Source organism: Bidens hawaiensis, unplaced genomic scaffold (genome assembly GCF_021521415.1).
Source record: "Bidens hawaiensis isolate Kalapana, Puna unplaced genomic scaffold, B.hawaiensis_p1.1 tig00000458_1, whole genome shotgun sequence".
Taxonomy (NCBI): Eukaryota; Viridiplantae; Streptophyta; class Magnoliopsida; order Asterales; family Asteraceae; genus Bidens; species Bidens hawaiensis.
The window spans coordinates 844183-862486 of NW_027491030.1; the positions used below are offsets into that span (position 1 = coordinate 844183).

The 18304-nt window shown below is 36.4% G+C and overlaps 2 protein-coding genes and 1 pseudogene across 2 annotated transcripts; all 3 read right to left on the minus strand.

The window, feature by feature from the left end:
* Nucleotides 1–97: 97 nt before the first annotated feature.
* Nucleotides 98–1799, minus strand: LOC143627518 (uncharacterized). The gene has a single exon (XM_077097313.1). It carries the CDS (start codon nucleotides 1698–1700, stop codon nucleotides 249–251), a length of 1452 nt encoding a protein of 483 aa, XP_076953428.1. The 5' UTR covers nucleotides 1701–1799; the 3' UTR covers nucleotides 98–248.
* Nucleotides 1800–4052: 2253 nt separating this feature from the next.
* LOC143627529 (alpha-soluble NSF attachment protein-like) lies at nucleotides 4053–7445 on the minus strand. Its single transcript, XM_077097322.1, has 9 exons — nucleotides 7296–7445; nucleotides 6686–6735; nucleotides 6362–6434; nucleotides 5572–5651; nucleotides 5297–5448; nucleotides 5055–5214; nucleotides 4934–4981; nucleotides 4790–4870; nucleotides 4053–4168 (listed from the first exon to the last, which is right to left on the minus strand). Exons 1-9 carry the CDS (start codon nucleotides 7438–7440, stop codon nucleotides 4088–4090), a joined length of 870 nt encoding a protein of 289 aa, XP_076953437.1. The 5' UTR covers nucleotides 7441–7445; the 3' UTR covers nucleotides 4053–4087.
* A 2426-nt stretch (nucleotides 7446–9871) lies between these two features.
* On the minus strand, nucleotides 9872–11001 carry LOC143625255 (wall-associated receptor kinase-like 9 pseudogene; annotated as a pseudogene).
* Nucleotides 11002–18304: the final 7303 nt, after the last annotated feature.

Below are 18304 nucleotides of genomic sequence, written 5' to 3' on the forward strand. Positions count from 1 at the left end.
GTTTACTGGCTCAGAATTTAGGATAAATCATATCAAAATGGATCGTGAACACCCCTAACAGAAAAGCAACCATAAAATATAAAGAGATGATTAATATCCCCAACATGAATACAACAAAATAATAACTTACACACAAAACAGCTCTGCATTTCAATGTACATGCACAAAAAACACCAGCAAGCTCTAGCTCTTGCAACCTCAAACCACTATTCACAATGGCAAAAAATATATAAAAACACTTAAAATTCTTAACTTTCATCTCTTCGTATACGCGATGGAACTGGGGGTTCGAGGGTCACACCATTACCACTTGAAGAATCTTCTTCCGCCATTGATAAATGCCCATTCGGGTTCTGATAATCCTTCATAACCCTTTCTCGAGGCAAGGGCGATATCGTCATTTCACTAGATTCCGTCTCAGTTTTATGATAAAACTTATTTTCAACAATATCATACGCGTTTCCCGTCCGGACTTCTTGAGCGAGCGAACACCAACAACAACACAGCCACAACACACAATCGGTAACTGCGGATTTACCACAGCAGAAATCATATTGTGGCAAATTAAACCTTTTCCTCATTTGAATCCTCCAAAATCCACCATAAAGTAAACCAAATAAACAAAGAATCACTCCTGTTATCCCCAAGAGTTCCCTCACTGTCTCATTGTCAATATTAATGGCAGCCAAATTAAATATCCAAAATGGCGCGAAACAGAATAACAGAAACGTCGCGATATGCACATACATGTTTCCAAAACCGAGCCTCTCCATATTCCACCCGAACACGCAACAACTACAAAACAATGATAGATATGCTAATGAGATATCATCCCAAAAATCAAACACACCTCCACTCCATTTTGGATTACTTATGCTAGTTCTTGATTCATCTTTCAACGCAAACGAGAATTTTCGTTCAAACGGTTCCAATATTTTTCGAGTTGACCTGGTACTACCTTCTTTATTAAGTTGGGATTCTTCATCAGAAGAACCAGTGTCATAGTCCTTCCCGAGAGGACTCATGACACTGTAGACACCAGCAATTGCAGGGGCGCCTATTGCTACAGCGACAGTCAACGCCACTCCAATTGCTGGTCTGTCTGACCTCTTGTACCCAACGTTCAAACCACACAATGCGTATTGTGCAAAACAATTAAGATGCAACAACAACACGACCACCATCATATGTGCCCACTCATTCGGCTTGTAACTCGCATTCTTACAATACAATATCCTCAACTTCGTAACATCTTCTGGTCTCCACCTCAAAAGCATAACGAGATGATAAATCCGATGAGGGTGTTGGTACAAACACATGAGCGTAAACAACGCGTTAAGAATTTGGTTGTTCACTTCAAACCACGCGTTCCTTTGCGATTTCCTGGGAAGCGCGTGGTTCAACATACCCGTCATCACAAGAAACAATATCGCCCCGGATATCGCAACACAAACAATCCATAACAATAGAACCATGTTCATTGGATTCTTGATCCATTCTCTAGCCATGCTTTTAAGTAACTCGTAATCGAATTTCTTACCCAAAACCCTATGGATACTTCTTCTAAACATATTGTTACTAATGATATTGCTACTAGTACCGCTACTGCTGCTATTGTTATTGGTCGAAGGTTTGGCACGCGAGAACTCCAACTCAGCGTTCTCGCGTGTCAAACGTTCAAATTTTCCGTTATTTTCCATTAAAGAAATTGTAGCACGAATTTGAGATGAAATGAAAAACGTACCTATGGAAGGATATTAATTACTTGGAGTTCATGTTTTTTTTTTGTTAATAACAATAATAATAATAATAATAATAATAATTTGATGGAGATATAAATGAAACTTGTACGAAAGAATATAATTCAAAGAGTTGAATAAAAGGACGAAGAACAAAAGTATTGACTAGTTGATAAAGTGTTCATGATGACGTGGGCTTCGAGAAGACAGTCTAAATTGTTGTTGCCAGGAAAGTACAGTGGAACGACATCGTTTTGAGAAGGGATGTGATCCTCCCACACCACACACCACCCCACATGCCTATACGACTCGTATACGGCCGTATAGGGTACACAAGCCTGACAAGAGGACAAAAAAAAACAGTTTTTTGCAGCCTATACGACCGTATAGGCCTATACGACCGTATAGGCATTAAATGTCTCGTATTGCATTAAGACAAAACCATAAAAGCTATACGGTCGTATAGCCCCCGTATAGGCATTAAATGTCTCGTATTGCATTAAGACAAAACCATAAAAGCTATACGGTCGTATAGGGCTATACGACCGTATAGAAAACATTTGCAGAAACATTCAGACTGCCTTAATCGCTGCCAGAAAACGATTTAAAAAAAACCTCAAATTTTGGGGTGCATTTTTATTTTAATGTATGTTGACTAGATGTTAAAAAAATCTCAATTTTATTATACGTAAGCAACAAATATGTCTAGACAGTCTTGAGCTTTTGACGAGCTAAGCTTGAGCTCAACATTTAAACCCGTTAAGATAAATGAACCAAGTACGACCCGTATAAATCACATATATTGTATATATGGTCATCATTTTTTTTAAAAAGTGTCTATAAACGAGCCAAATACGACCCGTATAAATCACATATATTGCATATATGGTTATCATTTTTTTTTTAAAAAGTGTCTATACGGCCGTATAGGCCTATACGACCCGTATAGGCTTATACAAGGCACAATAAACGATGGCAGACAACCTCTTACACGATTCAGGTCCTATACGACCGTATAGCCCTATACGAGCCGTATATGACAAAAAATGGTGTATAAGGATCCATGGTGGTGTGGAAGAATCCCATGCGAGCCGTATAAGACAAAAAATGGTGTCTTTGTTCCGTGTTCTTCGAGAAGACGATGACTAAATGGTGTCAGGCGGATGGAACAGTGACACGTTGTTTGTTGTTTTGTTTTGTTTTATTACATTGTTGGTCCTTTTAGATTGTTGTATTGATAAATAGAACCTTGGAGTTAACGTATGTGATCTAACGTTAATTTTTTGAACGGCGAACTTCTTTGGCGAACTTAAGTTTTTTGAAATCCTTAGAAACATTAAGTTATTATTTTGGATTGTCCTATTTTACCTTAATTTAGGGATGTGCATGAAACGGAAAAGACCAAACCAAAATGAACACAGATGGTTTGACTTTATGTTTTCGTAAAAATTAAATTCCAGTTCGATATTGGTTTTGCATGTAGTTAAAATTGAACTGAACTAAACTTTTAGACTTTCATTTTTTATTTTGAGTTTTTAAGTAATTTATAAATTATAATAATGTAAATATGTAATAGTTTAACCTATATACCGTTGCGAAAATGTATAATAGTTAACTAATAAAGAACTTTAGGTCCAAATTCGTTATTTTTGACCAACTTTTTTTGGCCAAAAGCTTTTAAGCTCAAATGGCAAAGCCGAAAAAATTAAAATCGAACAGTTTTTAATAGCTGAAATCTCGGTTTTTTTTCTTCAGTTTTAGCCCAAGACTAGCACGATCCAATCCATGCAACACTACCTTTATTGTAGCAAGTAAAAATATGAAATCTAGTTTATAAAAAAGCACTGGTTGCATAATTTCTAAATTTTATAGAGAATTATCTCCGGACACAAAAGAATACTGTTTGAGATTAAACAATGACTTTGTTTACCCAGTCATATGTAAAAATATAATATTGTTATGAGACTCATTTTCATCATCTCTATAAGGTTATTCAAACATTTGATTTAGTCTGCCAATGGATCATAGAGGGCTTGACCACTCTTAAATCTTAATACGACATAATTTCAAAAAATCATATCACCAATTTGTATATGCACGAAAATTGTGTCATAGAGTTGGTGGTATGACAATTGACAAGTCTTCAAATTGACATCACAAATTCAAAGGAACAAAAGCATTCTATTAACAAGGCTGCAATGACGCCCCACAAAAGGCAATAAATATGCAACCATGGATTAATAATAATAATAATAATAATAATAATAATAATAATAATAATAATAATAATAATAATAATAATAATAATAAAATTTAATTAAACATATTTGTTTAAAGAAATTAGAGAGTTAAGTAAGATCATCCTCCTCCATCTCCTTGGCCTTTAACAAGTCCTTCACTCTTAATAAAAGGGTTGTCTTCCATGCATCCTGTTTTTGACATAATCCAAAAAATAATTGTATTTGTGTCAAGTTTAGGGACGTAAACAAGCCAAGTAGCTCGCGAGCTACTCAAGATTGACTCAAATCGATCTGACTTGAGCTCGAGCCTCAACTTTATTTATTGAGCTCAGTTAGTAGGCTCGCGAGCCTAAACAACCCCATATTTATATAACTTTTATTTAGTGTATAAAATATATATTTATGCAACAATAACGATTAGATATGAAATTATGATAAAGCAATTAAATAATAGACACACATAAATAAATTAATAAATGAGATTAGCTCGATCTTAATAAACTACTCACGAGCTGAGCTCAAGCTTTAGATATAGAGCTTGAACCAGCCGAACTCGAGCTTGACTCATTTACACAAGTTGTTTTCTTTAAAAAAAAAAAACTAAGTTGAACCCTTCGAATTGCCATTAGTTGAGAAAAAAACGTTAGTTTTTTGAAAAAGAAAACGTGAAACTTAACTAAGGAAACGTTATTGTATAACGAACTAATCGTATATTTACGCTATATGTAAAAAAATTAATCCTATCAATTTTTACAAACACGAGAACTTGGAACTTAAGATTTAAGAATATAATCGTTACAAATATCTTACCAGCTTAGTCATGCTATCGAATTCCTTAATCGCATCAGTAAACTTTGTAACATCTTCCTCTTCAATCGAAGCAGTCAAATCCTACCATACATTAACAGAATTCAGACACAAAACTATTATCAATATCACCCAAATACAACATACCGCCAACAATTTATATTCACGCGTTCCTCCAAAAGTCGGATCCAAATCCTACAAAAACAAACACATATTCAGATCACATATCTAAACACAAAAATACATAAAAATGTATCTAACACGCAACCTGATATTTTTCCAACGCATTTGTAATCGCCACATCATCACCTTTACAAAGTTGGCAAATGCCAGCATTGAGTAGATGCCCTTTAGCTCCATATTTAAGCAGATTATTACTGAGTGCTTGTTTTGCTATATCTTCAAAAATTTCAATAGCTTTCTGATATCTAAAACACACATTTTGAATAGACTTAGTTATTTCAAGTTTTCAACGCATAATACTAAAGGGTGTTTTAGTACTATGCATACTGTTGCATCTCAGCAGCATGTTCTGCAATTTTGAGCCTGCATTGATTTGCATAACTGATAGATTCTTCTCCTAGATAAAGATCAGATGCTTTATCATAATAATCCATAGCCTTCTCAAGGTTTTGTTCCTGTTCGTATAACTCGGCTATTTCCTGCACAAAAACGAAGTCAAAGTTCAACGTATAATTTGTTATTGTTAACATTTGTTTTTAAGGTCTTGTGTAATATAATACTCCAATGTTTGGTCTTTGTCATAAAGAGATCCAGAAGTTTACCTTACAGAACTTTGCAGACGTGCTTAACCTCCCGATTTCCATGAGTAAATCTACTGCTTGCTCGAGGCGAGAAATGCACTCTGCGTAGTATAAGACAATATCAAGATAAACTTTTTAAATAAACGGTGACGGAAGAATATGATAATTTTACATGGTAATTTTAGAGGGAGAAACGAGATATATCATGTGATTGCGTAAATCTTCAGAGAAATTATATAAAGTACGCTATAAATACAAATACAGAATCATATGAAATCGGTTTAAAATGCAATCCGGTCAATGTTATTATGCACACAAACACAATAGAATTTGTGGAATACACGCCTCGACTCTTTTCTGATTTATCGAACTGAAAAAGGCACGTACAGCGGTACAGGACTATACCAAGTAAACGAGAGCATACAAACCTAGACTAAATTGTAACGTGCCTAATAAATTTAAATGAATATAAACGACCGAACGTTAACAAACATAAATGAATGTAAACGAAATAAAAATAAATGAACGTTAACAAACATAAATGAATGCAAACGAAATAAAAATAAACGAATGTTCATGAACCTAAAAGAAACGAACCGAGACATGTCTTCATGTTCATTCATTTAACTAAATGAACAAAAAGTTTTGTTCTGTTCATGTTCATTCGTTTATAGACAAACAAACATAAACTAATATCAACATGAATGCTAGGGCAATAATTAAAATCATAGTAACAAGAAACTTGAACAGTAAGGAAACTGTTGGTATAAACTGTAACAAAATCATGTATGCAAGTAAAAAAGATGGACACCTGTAGTGTTTGTTTTCTTATAACAATGACCTGCATCAGCATAAGCATTTGCAGCTTCCTGTTTGCTATCCAACTGCAAACAAAAAACATATTATATTTACAAGATTTTAGCAGTCCATGACCATGAGACCGCACTAGTGGCGGAACCAGAACGTCTTAGTCAACATAAACCTTTTTTTTCACATAATGACGGAACCAGTACAAGATATTAACATTAATGTTTTCTTGATAAAAATTCATGTTTTCATCTCGGACTACAACAAACTCGACTCTCTTGACCGTCCCCTGGTTCCGCCATTGCACTCACTAATGTCAATCACTTACTTTCATATAACACTCAGCTAATTTCACATATACAGCTCCAGCTTGATCCCCTGCCAAAATATCCCAAATTATGAACAAAATAAAATAAATCTTAACTTTATTAATAATTCAAGTTTTAACCTTCAAACAATCGTCACAAATTAGCGTCTTTTGCATGGCATTTCTCTAAAATATTCATAAGTCATAACATGAAGGTGTTCATGTTTGTTTGTGTCTATTTGTTAAGAGTATAAACAAAACATAACAAACACAATCGAACGTATATGAAAGATAATATCTGAACATAGATAAACAAATATAATATAACTGAGCAAACACCATTTAAAAGTAAACACCAAAGTATGAATAAACAAACAAACATAAACGAGCGTTCGCATACAATCGAGAAATTAACATTGATTTTAAGGATGATGAACAATTAAAATAAAACATAAAAATCAATCAAACAGTAATTTTTTCACGTGTTAAAATCGTTAATCAATTAAAAAATTAAAAAAAATCCTAACGAACATGCATAACGCCCTAACATTATAAAATTTACATAAAAATTGACATTTGCAATCATAATATAATATTAGATCCGTTACAAAAATTTATGATGATGACTTACATGATTTACCGATTTTATAAAAATTGGCAGCCTTTTCGAATAAATCGGCTGCGTCTTCGTGTTTATTACCGAAGAATTTCCAGTCGGTAAGCTTCTTATCTGCTTGCTTCTCCAATTCTTCACCTTTCACGATTTGATCAGACATTCTGTTTCTTTTTTTTCCCGGGAAGACGCAGAATAGAAAAATGTAAAATATTATTATTTTGATTTGTCAAACTCAAAACTAGTCGTTCGATATTTGCGTTGTATCCATATATTATTTTTCTATACGACTTAATGTTAAGTGCTTTATAATTTTACTACTACAGCCATCATGTATATAATAAGTTACTCCTGCTGATAATAATAATAATAATAATAATAATAATAATAATAATAATAATAATAATAATAATAAAAGAAATCATACCCATAATACATGTTATGTGAATTATATTTGAGTATCTACTTTATGGCTCGTGTATTGTTTAGAAACTTTGGCTATAACCTGGTCACGATTATATTAAAACAATAAATCTAACAAAGTACTTTGTTTGTATCCTTGAGAAATTGTAATACATATATACCGTATACACATTTAATCTAAAATAACAATATAAAATATATACATGCGACTTGATTCATACCGAGGTCTTTAACTTGTGCTCGTACGGCGAATTCTTTAATGAGTTGATATCGCACCGGAGCAAAGTTGATCATCGTGTTGAAACCGCATCGGAACCGCGCTCACACTGTCTAGCTCGTGTTCACCGAGACCCGAGCATGTCTTCTTGTACGCCCATTCGCTTGGTGAACCGGTCTTGATCACCTGAAACCATCTACACCTTTCTAGCTGCAAGACTAAACAAACTGTGGTTCTCGGTTGTGGTTGAGGATTTTTGTTGAACAGAGGTCCGTTAAAACATATTTTGGGCTACCTCCGCGATCCCTTCTGTTTCTCAGGGTACAACAAGCGAAGCGGTATGTATTGTTGGGATTACCCCAGAATCCGAACTATATTTGTAACGAGATATCAAGATCGAGAGAAGGTTGGAATTGGAAACATGAACTGGTTTGGCGTTGTGTGTTCAGGTCGAGTGTGACATGTGTCAGTGTATACGAGATGTTACTGATTCGGGTTTTCGGTGTTAGAGTGGTGTTGTTATTTCTTCCATCTCCCACTCCTACATACTATATATAGCAATTTCTGGATTAGTCAGCGGGACACGTGTCAACATATGACATATACACATGACACTTGTCAACAAGAGTCATACACAATCGACACATGTCTCACGAGGTGTCAAGCATGCAAGGGTCGTGGGTCCAGGTGCTGACGCATGGCTTGGTGACTCGTTGCATCTACCAACACTTGCCACGCTCACACACATGGCGCAGCCACACAACGGCACATGTCACATTGCTCGATCCAGCCACATGAAAATACTATATATGGCGACTTCTATGCCCGGGTGCGAGCGTGTCACCCTTGCTAATGCCACTTAGTCCGTCTAGTCACAGAAAAATGTAATCTTGTGAGTTCTTTCATTTATAAGCAACTCGCAAGTTTGCCATTTTACCAATGTGGGACAAGCTCATTTCCCATTTCACTAAAGTTCAATTTCACAACTACACATTTTAGAGTATCAATGTCGCATTCATCTCAACTCTTTGGACTAGTTCATAAATAGTTTATTAGTAACATATACATATATATACTAATATTATTATTAGTCCAACATTTTCCAACAATATTCCCTACTAGTGATAATGTGCGACTATGACTCTGTGAGTCATGTAATATCGTAATCATTTGTGACCCCGATTATAAAATGTATAATCTAGACGTGAGTATACATGAGTTGTGAACATCCAAAAATTTCTGTATCTTTTTTTACCTTTATAATGCCAATCAATTTGAAAAGTAACATCTACCATTGCTTAAGAAACCTCGACAATGATCATTCAGGTACAGTCAGTACATTCGATAAGTAAAAGATTGAATGGTATTAGGTAATTTTTGTTTGGTATAATATTAGTTGAAATATTTTCAATGACAAATGCCAACAATCTTGAAGTTTTTCTATGTAAGTCACCGTTATCCTATTTGTTATACATGCAAATTCGATAAACCCTAGCTCACTTTGGAGAGTTAGCGTAGTCTCCCTCCCCCCCCCCCCACCCCCCTTCCTTTATCAGTTATATCTACACCCCTATACAGTGATGTTGACGTAGTGCAAGAGTTAACACTCGTAGCCTTGATAAAGAGAACGCGTGAAAAGGAAACTATAATATATGTTTCTTTCAAAAATATTTTCCAAAAAATTACAAAACCAAATGGTTGATTGTGCAAGTATGGTGTTATGTTTTGTAAACCAATTAATAATATAGTAAACATTAAATAAAATACTTCAAAAAATGGTTACAAAAGGCCTTATAACTTTGAGGGATTTTTGGTAACTTTATCTTACATACTAGGAAAACATAAACTTATTGAACAATGAACAACTAAGATATCATTGGCTAAGTTATCGTGAAAATTCAAGAACAATGATTATGATTATTCATATATTAGCACTACAAATACTCCCCATATATCATGGATTCATGGAACTGGTATTGGATTGATCCTTCAAGGGCATATGAGATGCTTGTATGTTCTCTAACTCTATAGCCACTTCTTTCATTGTTGGCCTTTGCTTTCCATTCATATTCAAACATCGCAATGCAAGGCTAGCTAGTGCTAAGAGATCATCTCTAGTACCTTCCTTTACGACTGTTACATCAAAAATAGACATAGCATGCCCTTCTTTCATAGCCAACGCAAAGTGCGTAGCCAAACTTTTGCTTTCACCAAATCTCGTAAGGGAAATAGGCATTTCTCCGGTTAACTATTCAACCAACACAACTCCAAAACTATAAACATCACTCTTTTCAGTGAATTGACTAGATTGGAAATACTCAGGATCTAAGTAGCATATTGTACCTTTGACCAAGGTAGTCAAGTGTTTTGATCTAATGATACCAATCTTGAAGTTCCAAAATCAGAAACTTTAGCTTTGTATTTGTCATCCAAAAGTATGTTAGTTGTTTTGATGTCTCTATGGTATATTGGAATGGAAGTTGTTGAATGCAAGTAAGCAAGTGCTCCAGCAACCTCTGTGGCGATTTGTAATCTCATCTTGTAAGAAATTGGGAGCTCTTTAGTTTCGTTACGTAAACGATCATACAAAGTACCATTTGGAATGAATTCGGAAACAAGGAGAGGAACATCAGTCTCTAAGCAACATCCCAATAGTTTGACAACATTTCTATGACTGACTTGTGAAAGGATGACCACTTCATTGATAAATTGCTCCAATTGGTTTTCATCGACTACTTTTGATTTCTTGATTGCTACAATCCTTCAATCCACCAACATCCCTTTGTAGACAGTACCTTGACCTCCTCGACCAAGAATTCTATTTTCGTTAAAGTTGTTAGTGGCTTTCTCCAACTCACGTGATGAAAAAAGTATGGTTTTATCAGCTAAAGACGGGTCGACTTCTTCTTGTTGCTTCAAAAGTAAACCACCATTGCGTTTAAAGAACTTCTTTCTTTTTCTACTTTCTTTTGTTTTCTTGGTCACTTTGTACAATACATAGCTGGTTGCTACAAGAAATAGTACGCCTATGCTTATGCTAACACCTGAATGAATTTCAATACAAAATGGTTTGTAATTAAGCATACTTCGATGTTTCTCTTTAGTGATAGTGGTGACAACTAAATGGTATGTGCATCATACACTAATAACTAAATGGTAATGAGCCAACCAAAATGCACAAAAGAACTGGAAAAGAACCGGACACACCTCATGAGCCCCCTCGTTTATTTCTAAATATCTTATCGGCTTTGTATTGATTAAGTTTTAGCTTTGGGGACAAATTGGTCGGGGCATATTCACTAGCTAGTAGATGCGGCAAACACATAAAAATAGATCGATTCATTCAAAAGACCCAGCTTAATGATAAACCAAAATCATAAGCACGAAACCTAGAATGTGCCTAGTGGTAGGGGTGCAAAAGAGCTAAGCCTGAGTCTTAAACAATGTTTGTTTAGTTATCAAACCCCAACTCAAGCCTTGTATGAGAAGCTCGTTTTGACTCGTCGAGCTTTGACAAGTCTTGTGTATTTTTATAACCTCTTTTGGACTTCTATGTACTAGTTCACACCGCACAACCGAGCTCGAGCCGAGCTTAGGCTGGTTTAAAGTATTTCTCAAAATATATTAAAATAATTAAAATGTATATATATACCTTGATTAATATTAATAATAATATACGAGCCGAACCCAAGCTTGACAAAACTACTCATCAGCTGCGTTTGGGCACGACTTAACTCATTACACCGAGGGATATCGGTGTTCTGATCCTGAATGGTTGGGGTTTTCTTTGAATAATTTATGGCTTTCTTTATTTTTGAAATTTCATCCAGTTTTCAATGGATATATATTATGAAGTTGTAAGGCTACTCGCAACACACACTCACAGACGTAGTTAGCTGAGATGGCAGGCGCATGCCAGGAGTGTAGCATTAGGGTTAGGCGTCGTTGGAGGGGATGCACGTCACCATGAACGCTCCAAATTCATCTATTATCTATGTATATCGTGGGTCACATTGAATTTTAAATATATTTTTGTTTCAAATCAAACCTTTACACGGTTCTTTTTAAATAAATAATAATTTTAGTTACTAATAACTAATTAGTAATTTAATAAATTAAAAAACCATTAAATAAGTTAAAACTTTTAAACAGATAATACTTCTTTTAAAAGTTAATTAATAATTAATATTAAATTTCCAACGGTAACTGAAAATTAAATATATATATTTTCTTCTACAATAACTATGTTTTGAAACTATTAGTTTTTACTTTCTAACCTTAATTTTGTTGTTTTTTTTAATTATGTAGCAAGTAGATGTTCTAATTTGATCTTTCTTAGTTTAAGGACATAATTACAAACTTAGTCTCTGACGTTTCTCTAAAATAATAAGATTGAGTACTAAAGTTTAAAAGTTACAGATTTGGGTACTAAGATTTTCATTTTATAACAATATTAGATACTAACTTTAACTTCCGCTAAAAGTGAACGAAATTTACGTTAACTCACCGCCGTAACGCTCGGGTTTACTAATGCCCAGGCTTCAACGCTCGGATTTTAACAACGCCCGATTTGCCCCGACAAAATAAACATCATTTTTAATATTTTAACTTTTTTGTGTATTAATCTTTTATATGTTAATCCAACAAATTCATATTTTGGGTTTTATTAAGGTACCTTTACTAACGTAACCAATACCCATCGAACACGCGTCAATTCGATGTTGCAACATAATGCACGGTTTTAACAATATTAAATCGGCTAGTAAAGCCGGGCATTATGTTGCAGCAGCGAGTTGACGCATATTCGTTGGATATTGGTTACGTTAGTAAATGTACCTTAATAAAACCTAAAATATAAATTTGATGAATTAACATATAAAAAGATTAATATACAAAAAAAATAAATTTTGAAACGCTATTTATTTGGTCGGTAAAAAGCGTCGTTGATAAAATCCAAGTGTTGAAGCCTGGGCATTGTTAAACCCGAGTGTTAAAACGGCGAGTGGACGCAAATTCCGTTAACTTTTAACGGAAGTTAAAGTTAGTACTAATATTGTTACAAAATTAAAAACTTAGTATTAAAACTATGGTACTAATTTTGTTACTTTAGGAAAACCTTACTATTGTGGTGCAAATACACTCTTTCGTCTGCCGAAAATATAAATTTGTTTGCTTGTACGTGGTCTTTGATTTTTACTTTGAATATTATATATATAATCAATTTTACTTTGATTTTGATCTCATCTTACAATTTTAAAATATATAATTTTATAAAAAAATCGATTATAGTATTGGGACGTGTTTATTTATGCCTATGTGCCAAATCTATATTGAACGTTTCTATCCGATCTCATATAGCTCGTGAGCTGCTCGATTGGTTCATGGGCTGAACTCTTTATTGGAGGAAGGATTCCACCCCCGGTTTATGGGCTCAGAATGCCTAAATATGGCCCATATGTTTTCGGTATATTTATGTTTTCGGTAAATATAGACCGTATATTTACAATAATATTTTTGAGCTATGAAGCGGTAATATGATGTTTGATAACCTAAACCAAACCAAAAAAAATGTTATTTTGTTGTGTGTGTGGGTGGGTTGGGGGGGGGGTCATTTTTGGTATTGATTTGGTGAGAATAAAAATAATATGTAATAACTTAATATTATATTATTTATAATATTTTGATATTTTCAGCCCCAAGTTTAAAAGTTCAAGTTTCGTTGCTAGCTATACTGGTTTGCATCTAAAATATAAGGCTTGCTAAGTTGAAACTTACTTTCAAGGTCGACTCAACGTCCCCAGATGCCTAAAACTAACTAAAATGTTGAGGCCTTTTTCTTTTCTTTTCTTTATGCGTATAGCGCTAGATAGTGTACAAGAACTATAGAATATAGATGATATGCACTGATAATGGATCTGAAACAATCCTCATTAGCTTGTGGCCTATCAATGAGTTACTAATTCTAGAAGAACTCTAATTTCAAAATCTTATAATATATAACTCTGCTTTAAAATAGAGGCCCTCTAAAAATGAAGGCCTAAAACCATGACCTTATTTAGCTTACCCACGAGACGGTTCTGCTTACTTTGAACTACTAGCTAAGAATATATGGTGTAAATGGGGTAATTAATATAAATGGAGATAATAATATTACCTAGAATAACTCCTAGGGATATTGACTTGCGTTCTTGACCATAGTCGGGATAAGGAATACAAGTGAAGTTGTACTTGCTAATTAAGCCATCAGCGCCGTATATTGGTTCATATGATGTGACATCTGACCCGATCCGACCCGACCCAGGTACCCGTTTCCCTTATCCGATCTCTTTCTTTTATGATTTAATATTTATTTATACTTATATTTTACTTTTAATAATAATAATATATTTTCCTTCCCGCCTCTTCCTCTCTTTTCCTTCCCGCCGTCCCGTCCCTCTTCTTCTCTCCGCCTTCTTTCTCTCTTGTCGCCGTCCCGCCCTTAAGCCTTGAACCCCCCTTCTCTTATTTTTGTGTCCTTTGTTTCTTCCCGCCTAAGGTTGTCTGCGCAGCTCCACGCGCCAGACTCCTTACAAGGAAGCCTGCGCGAAGACCAGTTGTTCCTGCGATACGCGAGGCGAACTGTTCTCGCAGCGCGCTAAGAATTGTAGTTCTTCTCGCAGCGCGTTAAGAACGGTAGTTCTTCCCGCGACGCGCTAAGAATGGTAGTTCTTCCCGCGGCGCGCTAAGAATGGTAATTCTTCCCGCGGCGCGCTAAGGATAATAGTTCTTCCCGCGGCGCGCTAAGGTTTGTTCTGTCAGCCTTCGCCCTCGCGCGTGCGCTCGAGCCTTCTCGCGCTAAACCCTTTGAGTTTCCTTCTGTTTAATCTAGCCGTTTGCTCTTGTGATGTCTTATCTTCTGTGCTGTTGACCTAACCTGCCTTATGTCTGAAAAGTTACTTTCGGCGCAGCATGCGCACCAACCCCATTGGTTGACAGAAAAAGTGACTGACATTATCTTTTGAGATCTGCTTTTTCCATGCTTGACCAGTACCTTTATCTGAACCGCCCATGCTTTTACTGTTACCTGTCAGCTTTTCCCTTGTCCCCTGCAGCTGCCATATCTTTCCATATCTTTTGCTTTTGTTTTCTTATGCTTTTTGATATCTTTTGCTTTTGGAATCTTTTGCTTTTTGAGATCTTTTCCCCTTTTCTAGGGATTGTGTTCCCTAGGGTTTCCCTATAAATAATAATGTTATTTTCCTAACACTTCACACACAAACACTTATTTTAACCTCCTCCTTGATCTCTCTGCCGCCTCCCTCTCTGCCTCCGTCTTCCTCCCTGTTCTGCCCTGCTTTTCCGGTAATATATATTATATATAATAATTTACTTATTAATTATGCTAACTTATAATCAAGACTTAAAACCAATCATTAAAACAATAATCTTTAATTATAGGTTAACTTGTGCTTGTTTAAAGTTGGTTCTTGCTTTATCTTACACCGCATCGTTTATCAAGTGAGTAATCTCGTACCTAATCCCTTTTTATTTTTAAGGTTTTGGGATGTTCATGTGTTCATACAAACTTAGAGTCTTAAACTTATTTATGAACTTTAGTCGCGCAGTATCCCATGTGTTGAGGACGTTACTTGGCTGTTTATTTGTATGTGTGTATCATTAACCGCTTTGTTCGGCCTATTCCGAAGTTTTCATGGATCCATTAGATGAACACGGGAGACCTATCGTTTACGGTTTTCTTTGTTTACACTTGCACAGATGTTTTCTTGTTTTTGTGCTCATTTGGGAGCACGGATTGAACTATGAACTATGAGCTATGATCTATTTAGGCTTGATCACAATCTGATTACACCCTTGTTAAACACCAGACATACACGTGTTGCGCGCAGATTTATTGTTATCTATGTATTGTATTAAACTTGATTTCTCACCAACACGCAAGTGTTTGACGTTTTATTTTAACACATGTTCAGGTTTGCTGTAGCTACATTTGGAGATTGTGGACACGTAGGACGTTTTTACTTTTGGACCTAGATTAAAATGTATCAAGACAAGTTATTGTTGTTCGAATATTCTGCCTTATAATATATTGATTATTGTTGTTTTATGTTATCTTCTGTCTACTTTGCGTGTGCGCGAATGAATGTATTTATTAAATATTGACACCCAATAGTGTCACGAGTAATGAAACAATATGTGGCGCCCCGATGTATAATCCGCCTTTGGTCGGGGTGTTACAGATTGGTATCAGAGCTCCGTGACTTTAGGATAGGTGGTTAGACGTAACGGCCTAGAATACCTAAGAGTCCCCTCTCGCGCATGAGAGAAATCTCATGTTTGCGCGCTTATTGTTAATTACTCGTTATTTATAAATATGCTTGCGCAGACGCAGTATATGATTTTATGATTTATTTCGCGATATTTCGATTTTTGCTGAATTTCGATTTTTATTGATTTTTCTTGCATATTCGTTTGTTGGGATTTGAAAATCCGAAAAGTCATGGTGATACATGAATAGTTGATTTTCAATTTCCATTTACGATTATGTTCTGAGGTTGGAGACTTGAAAAGTCATGGTGATACATGAATCGTCAATCTCCAATACTCATTTTCTTGTATATTTTACATTGAGGATTGAAAAGTCATGGTGATACATGAATCGTCAATCTCCAATACTCGTTTGCTCGTATATTTTAAATTGGGAATTCGGAAAGTCATGGTGATACATGAATTGTCGATTCTTGATTCGAATTTGTTACCTTTATTAAGTCTGCATTTAGGGTCATTTATTTTACTTTAACTTCTGACAGTAACTGACTCCGCGAAACCAAGCTTTTCGAGGTTATACTTTGCGCTAAAACCAAGATATTAACAAAAATTAAAACTTTTATAGAATGCCTCCGCTATCTCGCCGCCATCAGAGGAGAGAAGCCTCGCGCAGACGTTCGCTGCAACGTTCCCAGGAAATGGCCGCCGCAATAGCCCAAGCCTTAAACCAAAACAATGCTAATACCTCCAGTTATAACATTAAGTCCTTTAATGCGGGTAACCCTCCAAAGTTCACAGGTCTTGAAGGAGCCACCGTGATGCTCCAATGGCTCGAGAAGATTGAAAACACTTTCCTCCACACCCAATGCCCCTCAGACAGACGAACCCTATATGCTTCCAGTGTCCTGGAATCTAGAGCGCTTACATGGTGGAATTGAGTAGCTCATGCGCGTGGCGCAGAAGCTGCTTCTAGCATGCCCTGGGAGGAATTCAAAGAAATTCTGACGCGAGAATTCTGCCCTCCCAACGAAGTTAAGCGCCTGGAAGAAGAATTTTGGAATCTTAAGCAGTACAGTGGCGAAGCGCGCGAGTACGCGACGCGTTTCCATGAACTAAGCCTGCTTGTCCCTCACCTTGTTACCCCTTCCCGCCGAGCCATCGAGAAATTCCTTGGGGGTCTCCCCATGGAAATTCAAGATTCTGTATGGGCCAGAAACCCAGCAACCCTCTCTGACGCCATTGAGTTGGCCGCTGTGCTCAGCGACAACCATGTCAGAGCAGGAACCCTGTTCCTGCGGGGAGCTGAGAAGACTAAACCCACCAAGACTGCCCCTGAACCAACATAAACCAAACCCGAACCCTCAAACCGTAACAACCTCAAGCGCAGGCGCAAAGCCTATGCGCTTACCAGCCCGCCCATAGTCCAGCAACCCGCCTACCAACCTCCAGTTTACACGCCTAACCCACTATCAGCCTACCCAACTCCCCCTATAGTCCACAACTATGCCTTAACCAATCCCGCACTCCCTGCCCCGCCTCCTAAGAAACCTTACACAGGAACCCAACCCTTTTGCCCAACCTGTAGACTTCACCACCCAACTCAGACCCCGTGTCGACAATGTAACCGATGTGGCCGCGTTGGTCACTCAGCCGAATACTGTAGAGTCCCTCCCGCCAATCCAATTGCGCCAATACCACCAGTCTACCCGCAGAACCCACAACCAACCTACCAAAACCCACGACCCAGATCGTGCTTTAACTGCGGTGATCCCAGTCATTTCCGGAACGCGTGCCCGAGACTACAAGTTCAGATTACGCAAGCGAATCCGGTGAACCAGATTTCGAACCAAGTGACGCGCGGACGAGCTTTTAACATAACCGCGCACCAAGCGCAAGCGAATAATGACGTAGTTAATGGTACATTTTTGCTTAACGGATTTTATGCTTCTGTACTTTTTGATACTGGCGCCGATCGAAGTTTTATTTCTCGCGCGTTTGAGCAGAAGCTTGCGCGACCGCGCAGCGATTTAAAAGAAAATTTTTCAGTTGAATTGGCTAATGGCGAAACTGTTTTAATTAACTCAGTGATTAAAGATTGCACGCTTAACCTTAACGAAAACGA